Here is a 24888-nt window from a genome sequence, read left to right on the forward strand (position 1 = left end):
GAAGTTCCAAGCATTTACCCCTCTGCAAACTGTCCCATTGGAAGCTACCCCTCAGGGCCTTGTTCTCCTGGCCTGGTCCATGAGCCTCCGCTTTCTCAACCGCTGGGCCCCTGGACACAGACCTGCGGAGGCAGAGCCGGCCAAGACGTGGTGTAAGCAGCCCACCGTCCCTTCACTTCGCTTCCCCTTCAACGCCACAGCACATGGCACAGCGCTGACGGGCATGTCGACTGTTGACCCTAAGGAACTATAACGCTGGCCGGGAAGCCTCAAGGCAAGCCCAGCATTTGACAGTTCACTAAGTCCAAGGTTGGGGGTGGGGAGCACAGCCAGAATAAAGCTCCTTACCTAGGGGTTCCCTCTAGGAGGCAACCTTTTGAACCAGGTTCAAACCAGGTCCTATCTTTAAGCACCCTCTTCTTACCTGCCCTTATAGTCCCTCTGATGAAATCTCTGCCCACCTTCGGGAAATGAGAAAGAAAATATTGTCAATAATCAGAATACGTGGGTGGCTCAGTTGGTTAAGCATCTGACTTCGGCTCAGGTCATGATCTCACAGTTCAGTTCGTGGGTTTGAGCCCCTCATTGGGCTCTGTGTTGACAGCTCAGAGCCTGGAGCCTGCTTCGGATTCTGTCTCCTTCTCTCTTTGCCCTTTCTTCTCTCTCTCTCTCTCAAAAATAAATAAATGTTAAAAAAAATTTTTTTAATAATTTTTTTTTTTTAAGTAGGTTTCATGCCCAGCTGCAGCCCAACACCGGGCTTGAACTCACAACTCTGAGATCAAGACCTGAGCTGAGATCAAGACTGAGCGATTTAACCAACTGAGCCACCCAGGTGCCTCCATTCATAATTTTTCATAAACATACGTATTGGAATCTAATATATTCAGAAAATAGAAGAAAATGTATAACATAGAAACAGATTTTTTTTTAAACCACAGCCATAGTAAAGGAAAGAAGGTGAAAAGGAAAATGTACTATAAACATTATCAGCAGAAAAGTGCAGAAAAGCATTCAGCTTGGTGAGTCTTCAGCACCCAGATCAGGAAACAGGACAGTATCCACACCTGCAGAAACCATGCTAGAGTCCCTCTCAGTCCCTGGGTCCCCTCCTTTCCATAAGGTACCTACCACCATCCCAGGTTCTGTCCTCTACATTAGTCTTGCTATTTTTGAACATTGTATAAATGAATCATACATTAGGTATTTATTTGGAGTCAGGCTCCTTTCACTCAGTATTACGAGAGTCACCATGGTGTTCGTGTATAGTAATTTGTTCATCTTTATTGTTTTATAGCAATACATCACAATTTATTTTTCATTCTACAGTTGATAGACATGGCTTGTAGTGGGTTGAATGACGCTCTCCCCGCCACCAAAAAAAAAAAAAAAAAAAAAAAAAAAAAAAAAAAAAAAACAAACGTATGCATGTCCTAATCCCTGGAACCTGTGAATGCTACTTGTTTAGAAAATGTGTTTCTGCAGATATAATTAAGGATTTGAGATGAGGAGATCATCCTGGATTGTCCAAGTGGGCCCTAGATCCAATGACAGACGTTCTTAAAGGAATGAGTCACAGAGGTTATACAGAAGGGGCCAAGGCCATGAGAAGAGGCAAAGGCATCCACAAGCCAACGAATGCCCATAGCCACTACTGGCAGCTGGAAGAGGCAAGGAACAGAATCTCCTCTAGAGCCTCTGGAAGGAGTGTAGCCCTGACATCTTGACTTCAGACTTCTGAGCTCCAGAGACAACAGAGAGAGATTTAATTACTGTTTTAAGCCACTGAGTTTGTGGTAGTTCATTATGGCAGCCACGGGAAACCAACAAAGAGCTATTAAGAATAAATTGCTGTACATTCTCATGTGTCTTTTTGTACATGTACATAAACATACACACACACACCCCTAAGAATGGAATTGCCAGGTCGTAGGGTTGGGTATATGTTTAGCACTCGGAGATATTGCCAAATAATATTTTAAAGCAGTTACACCAATTTATACTCCCACCAGTGCTGTTCGAGAGATCCAGTTTCTCCACATTTTTGTCAACCTTGGCATCGTCAATCTTTTGTATGTGGCCCTTCTGGGAGATGCGCGGTGGTTTTAGTTTGTATTTACCTGATGACTCGTGAGGCTGAGCACTTGTTTATTAGCCATTTGGATACGGTCTTTTGTGATGTGCTATTCAGGTCTTTTGTCCATTTTTCTTTTCTGTTATCTATTTTATTGATTTGTAATAAATATTTGTATTGTTACATAATATATATATTTCTATTATATCATACATATAATATATAATACTTTGTATATGTAATATATAAAAATGCTTTGCTAATATCTTCTCCCACTCTGTGGCTTGCCTTTTCACTCTCAGTGGTGTTCCTGGGTAAAAAGTACTTAGTTTTTTTTTTAATTTTTTTTTAATGTTTATTTATTTTTGAGACAGAGAGAGACAGAGCATGAATGGGGGAGGGTCAGAGAGAGGGGGAGACACAGAATCCGAAGCAGGCTCCAGGCTCTGAGCTGTCAGCACAGAGCCCGACACGGGGCTCGAACTCACGGACTATGAGATCATGACTTGAGCTGAAGTCGGACACTTAACCGACTGAGCCACCCAGGTGCCCCAAAAAGTACTTAGTTTTAATGAAATTTGAGTTATTCATCTTTTCTTTTATGGTTAGTGCTTTTGTGTCCTGTTTATGAAATCTTTGCTGCCCCCAAAGTCATGAATATATTCTCCTTTATAATCTTCTAGAAGCTTTATTGCTTTACCTTTCACATTTAGGTTCGTTATCCATCTGGAATTAATCTGCATGTATTGTTAAAAGATAATTTTTTTTTTTTTAAGATAAAATCATGGGGCACCTGGTGGCTCAGTTAGTTAAGACTCTAACTCTTGATTTCAGTTCAGGTCGTGATCTCACCATTCACAGGATCAAGCCTTGCATCGGGCTTCTTGTTGTCAGTGGATCTCTGCTTGGGATTCTCTCTTCCTCTCTCTCTGCCCCTCCCCCACATGTGTGCACACACGTGCTGTCTCTCTCTCAAATAAATAAACTTAAAAAAAATTTTAAAACATAAAATCATGACACTCATTCACATATGAAAATAAACACATGTAGGGGCGCCTGGGTGGCTCAGTCGGTTGAGCGTCTGTCTTCGACTCAGGTCATGATCTCATTGTTCGTGAGTTTGAGCCCTGTGTCGGGCTCTGTGCTGACAGCTCGGAGCCTAGAGCCTGCTTCAGATTCTGTGTCTCCCTGTCTTTCTGCCCCTCCGCTGCTCACACTCTGACTCTCCCTCTCAAAAATAAATAAGCATTAAAAAAAATTTTTTTTAAAGAAAATAAACATATGTTAAAATTTTATTTAACTTATAAAGAAGAAAAACTGGCAAGGTGTTTCAACCTGTTCAAAGGTGAGTCCAAAGAACAGACACATTGGTAGATCAGGAATATTGAAATGAATATGCAAATTGAGGCAAAATAAATTTTTCTCTGGGGGAGATGGTATCCCTCCATGAGACAGAATTTATTTTCATGAATTTTGCTTTGCTATCAGTTATCTACAAGTTACAGAGTTATAAAATGGTTGCCATAAAATCACAATCAGATAACCCAGAGGGTATGCTACAAAAACGCAGTTTTCCACGGAAGCATAAATTTTTCCTACCATACAGTATCAGATAAGAATCAAGATTCTTTTTTAGTTTTTTCACAAATATATCCCATAGACCCAGCCCCATTTATTGAAAAACCTAGCTCTTCACTGTCACAGTTATGTCAGATTTGTTCCTGACCTCTATTCTGGTCCATTGGTCTATTAGTCTATTCTTGAGCCAATACCACACTGTCTTAATTATTATAGCTTTCTAATAGTTCTTGATATTTACTAATGTAAAGCCTTCAGCTTTGTCATTCCTCCTTCTAGATTTCTTGACTATTCTTGGCCCATTCCATTTTCATGTTCATTTTAGAACCAACTTGTTCATTTCTAAAACAAAACAAGACCAAACAAAAACAACAACAAAAACTTGCTCAAATTTCGATTGAGATTGCATTGAATTTATAGATCAATGTGGGGAAATTTAATATCCTTATAATATTGAATCTTCTAAACAATGTGCAAGATATACCCTTTTCAAATTTAATTTCCCTCAATGTTTATAGTTTTCTGTGTAGGTCTTGTTCATCTTTTGTTAGGTTTATTCCTAGGTATTTGATGTTCTTGATTCTATTGTAAACAGTATCACTTTACATTTTCATTTTTAATAGCCATTCATAATTTGTAAAGTCTCTCTGATCCTGGGGCACCTGGCTTGCTCAGTGGGTAGAGCACATGGCTTTTGATCTCAGGGTTGTAAGTTCAAGCCCCACATTGGGATTACTTAAAAATAAAATCTTTTTTTTTTTTTAATTTTTTTTTTCAACATCTTTTATTTATTTTTGGGACAGAGAGAGACCGAGCATGAACGGGGGAGGGGCAGAGAGAGAGGGAGACACAGAATCGGAAACAGGCTCCAGGCTCCGAGCCATCAGCCCAGAGCCTGACTCGGGGCTCGAACTCACGGACCGCGAGATCGTGACCTGGCTGAAGTCGGACGCTTAACCGACTGCGCCACCCAGGCGCCCCAAAAATAAAATCTTAAAAGGGGTGCCTGGGTGGCTCAGTTGGTTAAGCGTCCAACTTTGGCTCAGGTCATGATGTCACGGTTCGTGGGTTCAAGCCCCGCATCAGGCTCTGTGCTGACAGCTCAGAGCCTGGAGCCTGCTTCAGATTCTGTGTCTCCCTCTCTCTCTGCCCCTTCCCCACGGTGCTCTGTCTCATGTTAAATTTTTTTTTTTTTTAAATCTTAAAAACACAAAGCAATGTTTGGTCTTCCTCCTCTCTTTTTTTCCATTTTTTTACTTTTTATTTGAGAGAAAGAGCACGGGGGGGGGAGGGAGAGTGGGGAGAGAAGGGTGGTGGGGTGGGAAGAGATAAATGGGGGAGAGGGGGGAGGGAGAGAGAGGGATGGTAGGAGGAGAGGGGGAGATGGTGGGGGGAAAGAGGGGCATGGGGAGAACAGAGGGATGGGGCAGGGAGCATGGTGGGGGAGAGGGATGGGCAGGGAAAGAGAGAGTGAAGGAGAATCTTAAGCAGGCTCCACACTCAGTGCGGAGCCCTACGCAGGGCTCAGTCCCACGACCCTAGGATCATGACCTGAGCTGAAATCAAGAGTTGGTCGCTCAACCAACTGAGCCACCAAGATGCCCCTCATTTTCCTTGTCTTCTTCTCTGAACTACACACCACCCAGTGAGGTCCTTGACGCCTATCAGGAAAAAGTGAGAGGCTCCCTTGAGAATGCAGAGATGACCATTTGAAAATGGACTTTTAGTTCTTCACCTAAAGCCCTCATTTACTTCGGTTTCTGTCTTTGTTTAATATCAAGCTTTATTTATTTATTTGAGATATAATTCACATAACATAAAATTAGCCATGTTCAAGTGTGCAGGGCAGTGGTTAATCTTCGCTGTGTTGTGTAACCATCGCCACTGATGCCGGAACATTTCCATCACCCGAAAAAGAAACCCCATGCCTATGAGCAATCAGTCCAATTCCTCTTTCCCGGCCCCTGGCAAACGCTAATCTGCTTTCTGTCTCTGTAGATTTGCATTTCATGTACATGGAATCATACAATATGTGGCCTTTTGTGTCTGGTTTCTTACACGTAGCCTTGTGTCTTTGAGATTCGTCCAGGTCGTAGCCTGTGTCAGTACTTGATTCGTTTTTATGGCATTGCCTCTGTTTTCCCACAGGAAGGGAGTGAGGATTGGTTCGTAGGAAATCTTGAAAACAAAGAGAAACAAGTAAAAATAAAAATTCACTTATATTCTACCTTGGAAAAATAATGACTGGTTTTGTTCCCATTTCAGTGTATTTCTTCCCGGTGTTTCTCTCTGCCCACTTGTCTTTTATGTAGTTGAGAGTATATGGTGCACACACTTTTGTATCCCATTGTGCCCACGTTTTCTCGTTTTATTGGAAAATTTCATATATTTAATTTCCAATGGTGGTTTAATTTCATTATGTGAATGTCCCCTCGTTTTTTAGCGATCTCCCTCTTATTACACATAATACTATATGTAATACTTCCATGAAAATCTTTGTGCATAAAACACTGCTTATATTTAGACTTACTTCCTTAACACATTTCCTAATGATACATTCTGGGAAATGGATCAAAAGTTGTGAACATTTTTAATATTCATTATACATAATGATGAATGTCACTTCCCCACAGCAATGTATTGGATGAAAAGCTATTTCACCCATCCTTCTCCAATACTGAGTATAATACACTTTTTATTTCTGTTAATTTGATAGGTTAAAATGGTAATTTTTGCATTTATGCGACTGCAAAATAGGCAATTTGCATTTCTTTGATTTCTAGCAAGTTTGGTTTTTTTTAATTGTTTTTTTAATGTTTACTTATTTTTGACAGAGAGAGAGAGACAGAGTATGAGCAGGGGAGGGGCAGAGAGAGAGGGAGACACAGAATCATCTGAAGCAGGCTCCAGGCTCCAAGCTGTCAGCACAGAGCCGGATGCGGGCCTTGAACTCACAGACTGCGACATCATGACCTGGGCCGAAGTCAGACGCCCAACCGACTGAGCCACCTAGGCGCCCCCGATTTCTAGCAAGTTTGAATATTTTCTTGCGAGTCAGATCAATTATTTTATCTTACACGCGAAGTGTCTGTTCGTATCCTTTGCCCAATTTCTTTACTGGGGTCTTAGCACTTGGTTACTGATTTATAAATGTCCTTATGTAATACAGACATTAACCCTTTGTATAGTTTCTGATAGCCTATTTTTTCCCCATTTTGTTGTTTACCTTTTTTTTTTAATGTTTATTTATTTTTGAGACAGACAGAGTGTGAGCAGGGGTAGGGGCAGACACAAGAGGGAGACACAGTATCCGAAGCAGGTTCCAGACTCTGAGCTGTCGGCGCAGAGCCTGACGCGGGGCTCAAACTCATGAACCATGAGATCATGACCGGAGCCGAAGTCAGACAACCAACTGAGCCACCCAGGGTCCCCTTGTTGTTTACCTTTTAACTTCGTCATTAATTTTTCATTTTCATGTAGTCAAACATTTTCTCTTGGGGGGATGAAAGCCATGTTTTCCATTGCTCTCAAGCTTAGAATGTCTTCCTCTGGATGTGCGATTCACTTAGGTTTTCATACAGCCTTTTTTGGCCTAAGTTTTTACCATTTTACATGTTAAATTTTCAGGAACTTATATTAGTATATGATGTGGTTTAAAGATAAATTTTACTTTTTCCCACAAAGTGCTACTTAAATATTCAAACGGAATTTGTTGAATAACCTGACTCTTCCCTAATTGGATTTATAATCCTTCCTTATCATATAATTCTTATATTTTACAGGGTCTGTTTGAAACACCTAGTCTGCCGGAGTGATTCTAATCATCTTAATAATATATAAGATTCCGTCAACTTACCCATTTTGGGAACTTTCAAGAAAAGAGAAGATATACAGTGGAGAAGGTAACCTGGATGAGCCCTCTTTGCTTGATTTTGTTGAGTCCTGATATCACAGGCAAAAGCACTATCTTCTAAATGTCCATAGCCTGTCTCCAGGATGAACGACACTTAAACCATCCCATAGCATTCATGAACTAAGGAGGAACTCACTGAGAGAAAAGCTTCCTGGGATATTTTAATCAAACATTAGTAATCTTCTGAAGATGTATATCCAATAGAAAAAAAGAATACAGGTAAATATATTTAATGGTACTTTCCAAAAATACATGAAGAAAAAGAAAGGTTGGCTTATGTTTTAATGGTCCTCAACTAGATCTTCGTCTTCATACAGGAAGACAGACAAAAACTTAGTTTCATGCAGAAAGTAATTATGCAGACAAATGTAAAAATGAAACCATGACAAGTGCTATGGAGCTATCTCTTGTCAGCAGTTTTTTATTTTTCAAGTTATTTTGACTACGATTTTTCTGTCAAATACATTTGACATCAGGACACACAGGAACTAGTACTTTAAGCTCTGACAGTGACATCAGGAAGATGAGTAGAAATTAAGTGGGTAAAGAGAAGAAGAATGTTCCAAGCAGAGAAAGCAATACGTGCAAAGGCCCTGTGGCAGGACAGAGCAAGCAATGATAAGCACTGTAAAAAAGGCTACTTGGCTGGATCTCAAAAGCAAGGGTGATCGTGATATGAGACAAGGCTAGAAGAGTCATAGGATGCATACCATGTATGACCTCAGAGTCCACGGCAAGAACGCTTGCCTTAGATTCAGATTTGTTTTGAAACGATCACTGGCTAGAGTGGAAGATATATAGAAATATCAGTCAGGAGGCTCTTGCAGCAGTGCCGGCGAGAAGTTACAGCAGCCTGGACTGAATAGTAGTGGTGGAGATGGAGGAAAATGAGCGCAGGCAGTTATCCCACAGAACTCAATCAATACCCGCTCTGTGCCATGCTCTGTTCTAGGTCATGAAGACACAGCAGAAAACAAGCCAGGCCAGGTCCCTGCCCTTAGGAAGATTATATTCTGGCTCCCGGCCTCTGGCTTGCCTAACTGTGCACACAATGATGCCATTGACTGAGACAGGGAATCCTGGAAGCAGGATCAGGTGCTATTTTGGACACGTTGAGCTTTAGGTACTTTTGAAACACCCAAGAGGATGGTAAATGGATATATGAGTCTGCAACTCAGAGGAGAGGTCTGGCCTGGAAATATATTTTCTTCATCAGACCTAGAACCGAACCAAGGGATAAGAGACACACCAGGAAGTATCTTTGTGTGCATAAAGCGGGGCTGGAAGTTGTACAAGAATTCATCCCAAATTTACTGCACGCTTGCAATACACTGAAAACTAACATGTTTGTGGGCAGCTACTACATATCTGTACGCATGGATATGCACACCCACGACATACCTGCACACAGGCAATTTGCTGGTACTTGCTGATAAGTTTCGTTGTTTGGTAGAGTTACTATTTTTTTCACATACTGTGATGCTAAACTCCTCATTAAATTGTGAGAGTATTGATCAAAGTCGGCTTTATATTAGAATTATTGAAGCATATGTCTAGCCTGCAAGAACTTCTAGAGGGTAGGACCCTGCCTAAATTTCATTGTTTGCCCTAGAGTTCTGCATTCGGTGCACAAAATTAATTTTTTTTCTCCCTCAGTCTCATTCATTCATTTCATTTATTAGGGGTCCGCATTTGTCCTTAAGACACTCAGGACAAACAGTTAAAATTGTGCACATAGCGCAAATAATCATTCCTCTATTACTTGCATTCCTAATTCCACTACCTTGCCTGTGTATATATGCATATGTGTTTGCATCTACATATATCATCTTCTTCTGTAAGAAAGTCCCAGTCACGATCACACTTCTGTTTAGATGTGCAAGAGGCCAATCTCCATGAGAAACAGAGTGGTCTGGGTAGCAATAGGCATAAATCTTAGTTTAGACTCTTTAGCTCTGGGACCTTCAGCAAGTCGTTTAATCAGTTCCAGCCTGAGTACTCTGTATGAATGGCTATAAATGGTCTCTTACATCTCCAAGATGTTTTGGAATCCAATTTGATAGTAAAAATGGCTTTTCAACACTTAGATGCCTCTGACCACACACCTTTGACTGAAACACGTCAGAGAAGGCAGGGAGATACTTCTAAGTCTTTGGTAGAGCTACATTCATCTTTTAAGATTGCAGTGGGGGGAGGGACCATTGGGGGACGGAGGTGGGGCGTGAGTTAAAACTGAAAGCCAAGATTGCTGCTGGAAGTTACGAAGCATCATCTGGCTTGAAAGTTGCTCTAGGCAGGGGTGCTAGAAGGACCACTCTTTTGAGGAAGGGGAACAGAGGGTCCTGCAGTTTGAGAATTACTTAGGTTTGTAGCTGGTATAAAAATATGACCACTGTCCTGATCGGCCTTCGTCTGAATGTTGTGGTCACCATGTGGTGCGTAATGGAAAATAAAATAAAAAATCATGAACTATCGCTCAGATGACTTAGTTTCACATTATTTTCTGCTTACGTTTTGCTCATCTAATAGACTTTTTTAGGTCATTTCAAATGTTCCGGTCTTATGAGTTTAGAGCTTCAGGGGCTCTGCAGGGAGTATTAGGGAAAGGTCATGAGTCCACAGTGGCAAATGGTTAATGTCACAGCAATCCCCAGCCTTCACCCCACCCCAAAGCTTAGTGGTAACAGCAGCAACCCTGGAAAGATGCTGAGGGGAGAGGCACCGGGAATGCCAGGAGTCAAAAGGTAAGCCTGTGCGGTCCTGTCACCTCTTTCCATGAGGAGATCCTCTCTCTTCTGTGAGTCGTGGAAGATTCTGGATGTTATGGTCAGTAAGGAGTGCAGTCATTTTCTTATATTAGCCCAAGGTTTAGCCAATATCAAAACATCTGACCTTTCAGAGTCGTGTTTTTCTTTCTATTTATTTGCACCCTGCCCTGTCTCAAAAAGGACTTAAGACCATTTACAAAATCCCGTAAGTGAAGTTCAACAGCATCAAATAAGGACACCATGGTAAGGTGTGGCAGAGGAAAAACAAGGGTAGGGACATAAAAGCCTATCAAGAGCGAGACTGGCAATGTGGAGTCCCAAAGGCACACGGGGCTTTGGTGTGTTGGGCTTTTTAAAACTTGCTGAAGCTGTCAAACCAGTGTTGTGTTTGCATTCCCCAGAATCCTACCATTGTTGGGGACAAAGCCCAGTGAAACAATCAAGTCCAGATTCACTGGATAGAAGGAGACCTCCTACCTAACCCAATGCCCCAGCTCAGCAGAAAGCACCCAGTTCACTAACTAGTCCCCATGGATGCTTTCTGGAACCTGAGCTCACTGGATAGAAGCCTGAAATTTAAAGCTACAATTGAAGAGATGTTTCCCAAGTGTCTGGTCTGTTTTACTGTGGAGTCCCAGACCCCTAAGAGCACTCTGAGCTTTCTCGGGAGACGGGAATCCCAAGAGCGAGAGGAGCAGGCAAAGCCATCGAAGCTACCCTTAGCTGGGGACAGGGTGAGTCAGCAAGGCTGATGGAGGGGTGTGTAAGAATGCCTCTGAATTTCTTTACCCCTCCCAGACAAACTACCGGTGGCCACCACCCAGGATTTCACCTGAGCCACATTCCAAAGACATTTGGGATACCAGCGCACGTGGGAAACACACAAGAGAGCAGATCTCAGCCCTCCCTCCTCCCTGGGCCAGCTGAGGAGCTCTAAAGAAGCTCAAGGAGGAAGATGCTTCCCATCGCCCACACCCTCCTCTGCTGTGGCAGCTGGAAGGGAGAGAGTCACCAGGGTAGAGATGCCTTCTCACGTGAAAAGTTCAGGTTTCCCCTCCTCGCCTCCCAAGTTTACTAAACAGCACCACCTGCTGTCTCCAAAGTCAGGAAACCGGAGAGAGCCGCAGGAAACCGGTGTGAGCCTCGCAGACTCCTGCTTGGGGTGGAACAGGTGTCCCCCTCACTGGGAGAGGCTCAGAAAAGACAGAAAGGGGGCAGGATCCCACCCCCCACACCGCAGGCCAGCTTTACACCCTCTCCTCCACCACCCCTGCCTCCTCCACGCCACCCCTCCCCTGTCAAAACCCACCAATTTCCCAGAGCTGTACGCTAACTCCCTCACCAGCACCACCTCAACCATCCCCCCAACACCCACTTACCATCCATAAAGGGGGTCCTAGACCCGAATTCTGTCACTGACTTTTGCACTTCCTGGTAGGAAGAGGTGGTCAACTGCCTCGAGTCTGGTACGGTGGTAGACCCCTAAAAGTTCTCATAAGGACATGTTGCCTGCTGTCTTAAAAAAATTTTTTTTTAATTTATTTTGAGAGACAGCGCAAGCAGGGGTGGGGGGGCAGAGAGAGAGGGAGGAGGAGAGAGAGGGAGGGAGGGGGAGAGAGAGAGAGAGAGAGAGAGAGAGAGAGAGAGAGAGAATCCCAAGCAGACTCCTCACTGTCGGCACAGAGCCTGATGCAGGGCTCAATCCAGCGAACCATGAGATCACAGCCTGAGCCAAAATCAAGAGTCCGATGCTTAACCGACTGAGCCACCCAGGCGCCCCCCAGTAATTTTTTTTAAAAAATTGTGGCAAAACGCACATAACATAAAATTTACATTTTCAAGTGTACAGTTTAGTAGGGGTAAGTAATTCACAGCGTCCAGAACTGTTTTCATCTTAACCCTGGTAACATTTTTGACATCAGCCTTCCCCCCTCTTCCAACCTTCCCGTCCCCTCTCATATCTCAACTTTTTCTGCATTGTCATACATTTTTTGTTTGTTTGATGTAAGGTTTATTTTTAAGAGAGAGAGAGCACAAGTAGGGGAGGGGCAGAGAGAAATGGACAGAGGATCCAAATTAGGCTCCTGCTGACAGCAGCGAGCCTGATGGGGGGCTTGAACTCAAAACCGTGAGATCATGACCTGAGCCAAAGTCAGACACTCAACTGACTGAGCCACCCAGGTGCCCGGTGTCATACTTTTTTTTCTTTTCCCTAATTGACATCATGAATCTTCATGGAGCTCACAAAATCTACTCCATTAGCTTAGCCATCTCTCAATTTCCCACAGGCTATGTTTCAACGCTGGTTTATTTCACTCTTGTTTCTCCCTTCCTTAAGGCAGTTTTAGTTCCTTCTGACAAAGAGAAGGCAGGAAAAGAGAAGAGTTGAGGTTTGCCCATTTTTCTGCTGCTACAGCTCTGTGAAGAGTCTGCCCAGGAAGGAGTTAAAGAGTGGGCATCTGGGCTGCCTGGGTCCTGAGGATCCCTCCGGGGCACTGGACAGGGTTCCCTGAGTCCAAGAACTCCTGGAATTGTATGCAAATTGTATGTGCTTGTGGGAGTGCAGGTAGGTGTGTGTGTGTGTGAAGGGACAGAGAGACATTCTCTAACTTTCCTCAGATTCTCAAAGGGGTCCCTAGCCCAGAAAAGCCTAAAAGCCACCAACCACCGACACCCACCCTTGGAGATTTCATTTATCCAGTTCCTTCCTTGAACAGCCTATGGCTGTGAACTACATGTTGCCCAACAGTATCCTTGCCTTGTTTTGACCACAGTGTGGACTGAGTGAGGGAAAACATCAAAGAGTGGCAAGGACATCACAGAAGAAAACTGGAGCAAAGAGCTCGGAAAAAAGATTGAAGTGGAATCATGAGGGGAGGGTTAGAATCTGCCAATATTCCTGGGAAGCCAGAAAGATAAGAAGGCTACACAGAGGCCTTTTTTTACCCCCAGTGTGCCCTTGGGTGGCTCTTTGAGTTCTCACCTAGTGACTTTAGTCACCATAGAACCTTCTGGAAGATTCCTGCTAATAATAACTCTTATTGAGCACTTATTATGCTCTTTTCAGACATGACCTTATTCATCTCAGCACAACTCATCAAAGTGGGTATTTTAATCCTCATTTTGCAAAGGAGAAAACAAAGCCTTAGGAATAATAGGTAATTTTCCCAAGGTCAGAACACAGATTTGAACCCAGGTCTGCCTCACTTCAGAGCACATCCTCCTGACCAGTAGGCTATCCCTTGTTGTTTTAATTGTAATAAAATGAAGAAAAGCTCATTTAAAAAAAAGATTATTTATTTTTAAATGTTTATTTATTTTGAGGGAGAGAGCATGAGCACACAAGCAGGGGAGGGGCAGAGAGAGAGGGAGGGAGAGAATCCCAAGCAGGCTCTGCACTGTCAGCACAGAGCCTGATGCGGGGCCCATTTCATAAACTGTGAGATCATGACCTGAGCTGAACCCAAGAATCAGACACTTAACCAACTGAGCCACTCGGGCGCCTGTACTTTTCTTAAGTACAGAATATACCCTACGTCCTCCCAGCCCCCTCCAGGGAAATCCATTTTCACTGGGGAAATACGAAATAACCTGCTCAGGTGTGTGTAGAGGGAGATGATACCCCCAGGGGGTGCGCTCCAGTAATAAGAGGTGCTTTCTGAGCCGCCTTCTTTTTTTTTTTTTTTTTTTTAATTTTTTTTTTTTCAACATTTTTTATTTATTCTGAGCCGCCTTCTAAAGACTGGACTCTGTGGAATGGAGAGTATAAGCTTGGGGTCTGAACTAAGCTGCTCAAGATCATTAAGAAATTTGCGAGGCATAAATAGGAGAGAGGAAGGGGAGGAAAATGAGCTGGTAATCAGCCAGGGACTTTGAGGGAACAGGGAGGTCTAATAGGGAATTCACTAAGTTTGCCATGTGGGATACCAAAAGCAGATGAATATACCACGAAGAAAGAGAACTACAGGCCAATATTTCTGATGAACATAGATGCAAAAATCCTCAACAAAATACTAGCAAACGGGATTCAACAATACATTAGAAAAAAATCACACACCACGATCAAGTGGGATTTATTCCTGGGTTGCAAATGTGGTTCACTATCCAGAAAACAATCAACGCCGTGCATCACACGAATAAGAGAAAGGATAAAAACAATATGATCATTTCAATAGATGCAGAAAAAAGATTTGACAAAGCACAACATCCATTCGTGATTTAAAAAAAAAAGTAGGTCTAGAGAGAACATGCCTCAACATAATAAATGCCATATATGAAAAACCCACAGTGAACATCCTACTCAATGAGAAAAACTGAGAACTTTCCCCCTACAATCAGGAACAAGACAAAGAAGTCCACTCTCACCACTTTTATTCAGCATAGTACTAGAAGTCCTAGCCATGGCATTCAGACAACATAAGGGGGGGAGAAGGCATCCAAATTGGTAAGGAAGAAGTAAAAGTCTCACTATTTGCAGACGATGTGATATTACATATAGAAAACCCTAAAGACTCCACCAAAAAACTGCCACAGCTGATAAATTAATTCAGTAAAGCTACAGGATACAAAACCAATGTTCAAAAATCTGTCTCACTCCTATACACTAATAATGAAGCAGCAGAAAGACAAATTAAGAAAAAAATCCCATTTACAATTGCACCAAAAATATAAAATATCGAGGAATAAACTTAACCCAAGAGGTGAAAGACCTATACTCTGAAAACTATAAAACATTGACAAAAGAAATTGAGGAAGACACAAAGAAATGGAAAGACATTCCATGCTCATGGATTGGGAGAACAGATATTGTTAAAATGTCCATACTACCCAAAGCAACCTACAGATTTAATCCAATCTCTATCAAAATACCAACAGCATTTTTCACAGAACTAGAACAAACAACCCTAAAGTTTTTATGGAACCACAAAATACAGCCAACACAATGCTGAAAAAGGAAAACAAAACTGGACTTATCACAATTCCAGACTCAAATTACAATACAAAGTGGTAGTTATCAAAACAGTATGGTACTGTCACAAAAAGAGACATATAGATCAAGGGCACAGAACAGAAACTCAGAAATAAACCCACAATTATATGGCCAATTAATCTTTGATAAAGGAGTAATGAATATACAATGGGAAAAAGACAGTGTCTTCAACAAATGGTGTTGGGAAAACTGGACAGCAACATACAGAAGAATGAATCTGGACCGCTTTCTTACACTATCCACAAAAACAAACTCAAGATGGATTAAAGATCTAAATGTGAGACATGAAACCATAAAAATCCTAGAGGACAGCACAAGCAGTCATTTCTCTGACATCAGCTGTAGCAACATTTTTCTAGATATGTCTCCTGGGGCAAGGAAAATAAAAGCAAAAATAAACTAGTAGGACTATACCAAAATAAAAAGCTTCTGCCCAGTTAAGAAAACAATCAACAAAACTAAAAAGCAACCTACGGAATGGGAGAAAATATTTGCAAATGACATATCTGATAAAGAGTTCGTATCCAAAATATATAAAGACTTACACAACTCAACACCCCCAAAACACAAATAATCTAATTAAAAATAGGCAGAAACATAAACAAACATTTCTCCAAAGAAGGCATCCAGATGGCCAACAGACACATGAAAAAATGCTCAACATCATTCATCATCAGGCAAATACAGATCAAAGCTACAAGGAGATATCACCTCACACCTGTCAGAATGACTAAACTAAAAAACACAAGAAACAAAAAGGATTGGCAAGGATGTGGAGAAAAAGGAACCCTCATGCACTGTTGGTGGGAATCCAAACTGGTGCAGCCACTCTGGAAAACAGTATGGAGCTTCTTCAAAATTTTTTAAATAAGGGGCATCTGTGTGGCTCAGTCGGTTGAGCATCTGACTTCGGCTCAGGTCATGATCTCAAGGTTTGTGAGTTTGAGTCCCGCATCAGGCTCTATGCTGATGGGTCAGAGCCTGGAACCTGCTTCAGATTTTGTGTCTCCTTCTCTCTCTGCCCCTCCTCTGCTCATGCTCTGTCTCTCTCTCTCTCCCTCGCTCTCTCTCTCTCAAAAATAAATAAACACTTAAAAAAAAGAATGAAAAAATTTAAATAAAGTCACTCTATGATCTAGTAATTGCACTCCTGGGTATTTATCTCAAAAAAAATACAAAAACACGAATTCAAAGGGATACATCCACCCCTATGTTTATTGCAGCATTATTTACAATAGCCATATCATGGAAGCAGCCCAAGTGTCCATCGACTGATGAACGGATAAAGAAGATGTGGTATATATACCCAGTGGGATATTATTCAGCCATAAAAAATAATAAAATCTTGCCATTTGCAACATGGATGGAGCTGAGTATAATGCTAAGTGAAATAAGTCAGAAAAAGAAAAACACCATATGATTTCACTCAAATGTGGAATCTAAGAAACAAAACAAATGAGCAAAGGGAAGAAAAAAGAGAGAGAGAGAGAAATCAAGAAACAGACTCTTAACTATAGAGAACTGATGGTTGCAGAGGGGAGGTGGGTGGGGTGATGGGTGAAATAAGTGATGGGGATTAAAGAGTACACTTATCACGATGAGCACTGAGTAATGTATAAAATTGCTGAATCACAATATTGAACACCTGAAATGAATATAACACTGTATGTTAACTATACTGGAATTAAAGTTTTAAATGTAATTTAAAAAGATATACATGTTTGTAAGCTTAAAAAGGATTTTTGGTAGATCAATGATCTTTTGCATTCTGAGAAAATGCTACTCAGTTATATCCTGGCATTTCAAGGCCAAAAAAAAAAAAAAAAAGTTTTCCATAGGGGGGAAATTCAATGTCTGTCCCCATGACAGTTTCAGCTTCGTGGTGTGAGATCAGTGTTAGAAAAGTGTGGTGATGTGCTGAATTTGCTTCAAAGGGAGAATGGTGAAGAACCAAGGCAGAGGTGGGGGGAGGCCCACCCCCACTCAGTGTCCCATATTTGTTGAGTTCCTAGGAGTGCCAGACCCTGTATGAGAGCCTAGGAATACTGCCCTACAGAGGTAACTGACTTAGGTCTCTTAAGGGAAAATTCAGGGAATAAAGACTACACCTAGGCACCCACCTTACACACTGACAACTTGGAGCTTCTGCAAAAGTGCTGGTTTCTACAGAACTGGGTAGAGTGCCCTATCCCAGGAGGCATTTTCTGGCTCTGTCTATGGAGCCAGGAGTCAACTAATTAATAAAAGTGCTATCACAAACATTTGACAGCTTGTTATATGCCGGTCACAGGTCACAGGGCAAATACGTTTCCTGCTTTATGTTACATCAAATTGTCAAAGTCAGAGAATAAAATAAAATAAACACAAAGTGCACACAAGGAGGTATAAAGGAAACAAGAAAGAGGAAATAAATATGTTTGTGGGGAGCAGAGACCCTACTTTGTAGGAGAGTCGGATAAAAGCTTTTGTGAGGAGGAGGCATTTAAGCTGAGAAGTGAGACCCACACGATGAGAAAGGGGCTGACCTTGCAAAAAGCAGAGAAAGTGTTCCTGGCATGAGAGTGTGCAAAGGCCCTGAGACAGGGAGACCTATTTATGTTCCAAGAACTGAAAGAAAACCGGTGTGGCTGCAGTGTGGTGAACAAGCGAGAGAACGAGGCCTAAATCTTATATCACAGAGTAGGGTTAAGGTCCCCTCTTACAGGTTTATGGGAGAGGAGTGAGTGGGCGAGTACACATATTTGGCTGCCATGGAAGGCCTAGAGGAAACAGGGAGCAAAGGCGAAGACCCGCTGCGGGCGCTCAAGAGCAGTTCTGAGTCCTTTCTCACTCCCACCCCCACCCCCACCCCCACCCCCACGCCCACCCCAGTCCAACCGGGCTCCGCCCTCCAGTCCTTGGGCGGAGACAGGAGCCCCAGCCCAGGCTAGCCCAGGGCCCCAGGCACATGCCTAGGTAGAGAACGCCTCCCTCCCACCCCCGGACTCCACCTGTGGGTCAGGCTGCTCATTGGCTCCAGCGCCCATGATGGGATCCCAAAGCCAGGCCGTGAGTCACTCCTCCAGTCCCCGCGGTCCACGTTGTCCTGGAGGCCACACACTTGCCCTGTCACAGAATCCTCGGTTTTTCTTAGCGTCCCCGCCCTGGGGTTTCCTTCCACGCCCCCCCCCCCCCCCCCCCGATTCAGGGCCGAGCCTGGGGCCGCCTCTGCCTGTGGAGAACCAAAGAAGGCCAACCTGCCCCTACCTCCTTTTCTTTTACTGCGAGGTCTTGCCGGGACCCAAGCTGATGGAAAAGGGGAGAAGGCAGCCCAAGAAGTGCTAGGTAAAGCTCAGCACACACCCCCACAAACTGCTGGCCAAACACTCCCGCGCACATCCTCGGGATGCAACAGAACCCTCTGGAATCTCAGCGTGCTCCTACGAGAGAACCTCGGAGTTGCCAGACACATTCACAGGCGGACTCACTTTAAGATCAAGCTCCCCGACGGCAGATCGCGGTGAAGCAATTACTGCACTTTGGAATCCTCCCTCCCGAGCACACACACATCCACACCAGATACTTGAAGAAGCCAGGGCTAGCCAGGTCCTAGCCGCCAGCAATGCCGGGGAGGAACTCAACTGCCACCAGAAAAGGTGTAGCCGTGGTCTGTGCAGAAACCGCCACGAGCGTCGGCTGCAAAACCTGGCTTTTCTGCAGCCACGCCCGCTCCTGAGCAGCTGGTTGCCCGCTGGTACTCTCACCTGGCTTTCCCAGTCCTAAGAAAGGCTGTGCCCCAGTCTGTCCCTCCTACCCGTTCCTTTATCTCCCTGGCCCTACCAGCCTCTCTGCGCCAAGCTTTCCTGGCGCGCAGTGTCTGCTCCGAGGGGACGCAGCTGTGCGCTCTTCCTTCTCCGCAAGACGCAGAGCTCTACAGTTGGCGCCCGTCACGCGCGGACCCTGGAGGCTCCTCTCCATGGAAGCAGGCTTCTTCTGGGCCCTGTTCTGCGTGCTTATTACCTCCTCAGGGTTAGAGGCTAGAGCCCTCAGGGGGAGAGAATGAAGGAGTGACGGCAGCAGCCTGACTGGGGGCCAGCGGCACCCTTAGGAAGGGTGAAGGCACTGCGCACATGGACCCCTGCACCCTTACTAGCTGGGTGACCCGGATTGGGCAGGTTACCGATGCTCACCAAGACAGAAGATGTTGGACGTAAAGTGCTTAGAAGGGTACAGCTCCAGATGAGCATTCAGCATCCGTTAGCTAGGATGGTAATGGTCATGACTACAGTCTGGACTCATTGGAAGAACCAGATGTGTTTACAGACCATTTACTCAACCTAAGTCCCAATGTTTCCAGTGTCCTGGGCTGGGTTACAAGGAAAACAGTCCCCTAAGAACAAAAGGTGAAAATGTATTCCCTCCCATGTTAACTCCACCGGAAAGTGCACCATTATCGAAATACTGATTTTATTTTTTTAATATTTATTTATTTGAGAGAGAGGGCACAAGCTGGGGAGAGGCAGAGAGAGAGAGAGAGAGACGGAGACACCGAATCTGAAGCAGGTTCCAGGCTCCAGGCTTCCAGCTGTCAGCACAGAGCTCATTGCAGGGCTACCACCGAGAACAGCGAGATCCTGAAGAGTGAGATCATGACGTGAGCCGAAGTCTGTCGCTCAACCAACTGAGCCACCCAGGAACCACTCTAAATACTGATTTTAGACTTCCACCTGCAGACCATCACTTTCTACATTTCTCTGCTTCCAAGATTTCTAATGGACTGGCCCCCATGACCTCTCCACTTTGTATCACTCCTATCTTTTTTTTTTTAACTGACATCATCAATTGCACATATTTAAAGTGTACAATTTGTGGGGCGCCTGGATGGCTCAGTTAAGCCACCAACTCTTGATTTTGGCTCACATCATGATCTCAGGTTGGTGAGATCAAGCCCTGCTTTAGGATTCTCTCTTTCTCTACCTCTGACCCTCTCTCCCTCTCTCAAAATAAATAAATAAACATTTTTTTAAAAGTATACATTTGATACGCTTTGACATATGCACACACCTGTGAAATCATCACTATGACCAGGGTAGTGAACATATCTACCACCTCCAAGAGTTTTCTTGTGTCCATTGGTAACCCCTCCCCCTCAGGCCACCACTGATCTTTTTGTTACTATGGCTTAGATTGCATTTTCTAGAATATTATACAAATGGAATCATACAGTATGCACTTTTTTGTCTAGCTTCTTTTACCCAGCATAACTATTTGGTGATTCAGTCACGTTGTATATATCGATAGTTGATTTATTTTCGTTGCTAAGTAGTGTTCCATCGTGTAGGCATACTGCAATTTGTAAATCTGTCTAAATCCATTCACCTGTTCGTGAGCATTTATTCCAGTTGTTTCTGGTTATTGGCTATTACAAATAAAACCACCATGAACATTCATGTACGAGATTCTGTATGGACATGTTTTTCTTTTTCGCTTGGGTAAATACCTAATAGAGCAATAGTTGTATCATATGGTGAGTAGTGTTTAACTCCTTACAAAACTGTCAACGTGTTTTCCAAAGTGATAGTATTGTCTTACATTCCCAGGAGCACTCTATGAGAATTTCAGTTTTTCCACATCCTCACCGACACTTAGTATGGTCAGTCATTTAATTTGTATTTCCTTAGTGACTCCTTATTGACTACTGACGCTGGGCATCTTTTCATATGCTTTATTTGCCATGTGTATATCTATTTTTTCCTTGGCAATGTATCTGTTCAACTCTTTTGCCCACTTAAAAAATTGTGTTGTTTTCTTATTATGAAGTTTTTAGAGTTGTTTATATATTCTAGATACAAGTCCTTTATCAGATGGGCGATTTGCAAATATTTTGTCTCAGTCTGTGATTGTCTTTTCATTCTCTCAACAATGACTTCAAATAGCAGAAATGCTTCATTTTGATAAATTCTAATGTGTCTATTCTTTCTTTTATGGATCATTCTTTGATATTGTATCTCAGAAATCTTTGTGTAACCCAAGGTCGCAAATTTTCTCCTGTGCGTTCTACAAGTTTCTATTTTTAGGTTTTACATTTTCCATTGAGGCCTATGATCCATTTTGAGTTCAATTTTATATATGGTGCAAGGTACGGATTGAAGTTATTTTCTTTTTTTTTTCTTCTTTCTTTCTTTGTCTTTTCTTTATTTATTTTTTTTTTCCATAGGATATCCGACATGACAGCCCCTTCCGTTGCATTACTTTTGCCTCTTCATTAAAAATCACTTGTCCATGTGTATGTGTATGATCGTTTCTGAAGCTCTCTTCTGGTCTGCCTTTACAGCAATACCACCCCCTCTTGATTAGTATAGCTTTATAAAACTTCAAATCAAGTAGTGTTAGTCCTCAAACTTGGTTGTTTTTCAAAATTGGCTATTCTAGGTCCTTTGCATTTCCACATGAAGTTTGTTTATTGGTTTTATATTCCCCTTCCCTCCGACCCACCTCCCCTCTGGCAACCATCAGTTTGTTCTCTTAAGAGTCCGCTTTGTGGGGCGCCTGGGTGGCTCAGTTGGTTAAGCGTCCAACTTTGGCTCACGTCATGATCTCACGGTTCGTGGGTTTGAGCCCCGCCTTGGGAACCCGGAGCCTTCTCCAGATTCTGTGTCTCCCTCTGTCTTTGCCCCGCCCCTGCTCACACTGTGTCTCTCTTTCTCTCAAAAAGAAATAAAACATGGGGCGCCTGGGTGGCTCAGTCGGTTAAGCGGCCAACTTCGGCTCAGGTCATGATCTCACGGTCCATGGGTTCGAGCCCTGCGTCAGGCTCTGTGCTGACAGCTCAGAGCCTGGAGCCTGTTTCGGATTCTGTGTCTCCCTCTCTCTGACCCTCCCCCGTTCATGCTCTGTCTCTCTCTGTCTCAAAAATAAATAAATGTTAAAAAAAATTTTTTTTAAAAAGAAAACATTAAAAAAAAAAGAGTGTTTTGTTTTTTTAGATTCCACACATGAATGAAATCAGATGGCTTTTGTCTTTCTTGGTCTGACTCACTGTTGGTTTTGAAGACTATGCAGAGCTAGAGAGAGGGGATGCAAACACATTAGCTTAAAACCCCACAAAGCTCACTGCTCTAATCAAGAGTGAGGGGGTTCCAGGGTGGCTCAGTCAATTAAGCTTCGGACTCTTGATTTCAGCTCAGGTCATGATCTCTCAGTTTGTGACTTCAAGCCCCACATTGGGCTCCAGGCTGGCAGTGCAGAACCTGTTTGGGTTTCTGTCACTCCCTCTCTCTCTGCTTCTCCCCCACCTGCTCCCTCTCTATCAAAATAAATAAATGAACTAAAAAAAAAAGAATCAGCTGGGTTTTTTTGAATAAACAGTCCCTGGATGGCTGCAAGCCTTTGACTAATTTCCAGAATTATGAAAAAGTTGTTTCTGTTCAATGTTGCCGGTTTCTCATTGTTTTAACAAAGGAGAGAATTTTCAGAGGTCCTTACTGCACAATTTTCACCAATGTCACTTCCTCCCCTCTTGTCTTAACTTTCCTTCACAGCCAGCCCTGGTGCCAGGGTCCAGACAACAGTGGCTGCCTATAAAATCTCATGACCCTCTTGCCTTTTTCTCCTCTACCCTACTCTTTACTGCAGGATTCCTGGCCTGATCACACTGGGTTACCCTCCTTCTCTGAGTCTGCATATAAGTAGCTGAATTTTGGGGCACCTGCATAGCTCAGACGCTTGAGCCTCTGACTCTTGATTTCAGCTCAGGCCATGATCCTAGGGTTATGAGATCAAGCCCCACATCAGGCTCTACACTGACAGCATGGAATCTGCTTGGGAATTTCTCTCTCTTTCTGCCCCTCTCCCCTGCTCGTGTACTCTGTGTGTGTGTGTGTGTGTGTGTGTGTGTGTAAAATAAAAAATAAAAAATTTTTAAATTAGGGGCGCCTGGGTGGCTTGGTTGGTTGGGCATCCGACTTCGGCTCAGGTCTTGAACAGTCTGTGGGTTCAAGCCCCACGTTGGGCTCTGTGCTGACAGCTCAGAGCCTGGAGCCTGCTTCGGATTCTGTGTCTCCCTCTCTCTCTGTGCCTCCCCTGTTCATGCTCTGTCTCTCTCTGTCTCAAAAAATAAATAAAAACATTTTTTAAAAAATTTTAATTAAAAAAAAGTAGCTGAATTTTGCTGGAGAAAACCATATAACTGACCTCAAATGGGCACTCAGCACAGGCAGACAGTCTTATTACAATTAATTAATACTCTTTCCCAGTCTTTTTTTTTTTTAATTTTTTTTTAAGTTTATTTATTTTTGGGACAGAGAGAGACAGAGCATGAATGGGGGAGGGTCAGAGAGAAAAGGAGACACAGAATCTGAAACAGGCTCCAGGCTCCAAGCTGTCAGCACAGAGCCCGACACGGGACTTGAACTCACAGACCGCAAGATCATGACCCTAGCCGAAGTCGGCCGCTCAACCGACTGAGCCACCCAGGCGCCCCTCTTTCCCAGTCTTAAAGAGAAGCAGAGAAATGCGTATTGATTCCTGATTTTTCAATTCCTATGCATTATCACAGACTATCTCATTTCCTGCCTTTGAATGCTGATGAGATTAACTGTTTATCCTTCCTGTCTGCTGAATCTTTCTCCACAGTCTTGCCAGTTATTTTAGTTTGCATTCTTTAATTCATGATGAACAACAATTTTTTCAGGTTGAAAATTTCCTTTTTAGTACATTTCTTGCTTATATCCTAAGTCCTTTAATAAATTGCTTGTTTATGTCCATTTTTCCATCAAAGTATTTTTTTCAAGATTTTGTTTTTAAGTAATCTCTACACTCAATATGGGGCTTGAACTTACAACCCCAAGATCAAAAGTCGCATGCTCTACCAACTGAGCCAGCCAAGCACCCCAAGGTATTCTTTTTCTTGATGTCATATATGTTGCATATCAATAAGAGTGTGTGTGTGTGTGTGTGTGTGTGTGTGTGTTTTACTTTGGAGCTAATAGCAAATGCTATTGGTCAGAACTGGTGTTTCTTAATGACATTTAAACAGCTCAACTCATAATGTCCTATACCTTTTTGTATCCCCCTGAGCTAAAAATGTTCCTCATACAAAACATAAAGGAGGTTCAAAATTTACTGTGGATGATGACTGAAATGATACAGGAATATCTTAGAGCAAAAGTTTCCTAATTCCCAAAGGCTGCTTTCTAGAGAAGCCACCTTGGCAAGTGCTTGACATAGTCTTATAGAATTTAAGAGCCAGAAGAAAGTTTAGGTGATCCTCTATTTCATTCTGGACAATGTAAGAAAACTTAAGGTAATTTAAGAAATTAAATTTAAAAATTTAAGAAGTCTGGGAAGGGGTGCCTGGGTGGCTCAGGGGGTTAAGCGGCCAACTCTTCATTTCAGCTCAGGTTGTGATCTTACAGTTCCTGAGTTCTAGCCCCACATCGGGCTCTTCCCTGACAGTGTGAAACCTGCTTGGGATTCTCTCTCCCTCTCTTTCTGTCCCTCCCCTGCTTGTGCTCTCTCTCCCAAAATAAATAAACAAACATTGATATATATATATATATATATATATATATATATATATATCAAT

General features: G+C 43.0%; 1 protein-coding gene across 2 annotated transcripts in view; it reads right to left on the minus strand.

The window, feature by feature from the left end:
• Positions 1-5458: 5458 nt before the first annotated feature.
• Positions 5459-24888, minus strand: part of GOT1L1 (glutamic-oxaloacetic transaminase 1 like 1) — a 35356-nt gene continuing 15926 nt past the window's right edge. Inside the window, exon 9 of one of the 2 annotated variants that reach the window (XM_049631419.1) lies at positions 5459-5830. In XM_049631419.1, the coding sequence (XP_049487376.1) occupies positions 5505-5830 (326 nt within the window). In that variant the 3' untranslated portion in view covers positions 5459-5504. The remainder of the gene's footprint in view (positions 5831-24888) is intronic. The other variant, XM_049631418.1, reaches the window with a different exon arrangement.

This window comes from Panthera uncia, chromosome B1, assembly GCF_023721935.1.
Source record: "Panthera uncia isolate 11264 chromosome B1, Puncia_PCG_1.0, whole genome shotgun sequence".
Lineage (NCBI taxonomy): Eukaryota > Metazoa > Chordata > Mammalia > Carnivora > Felidae > Panthera > Panthera uncia.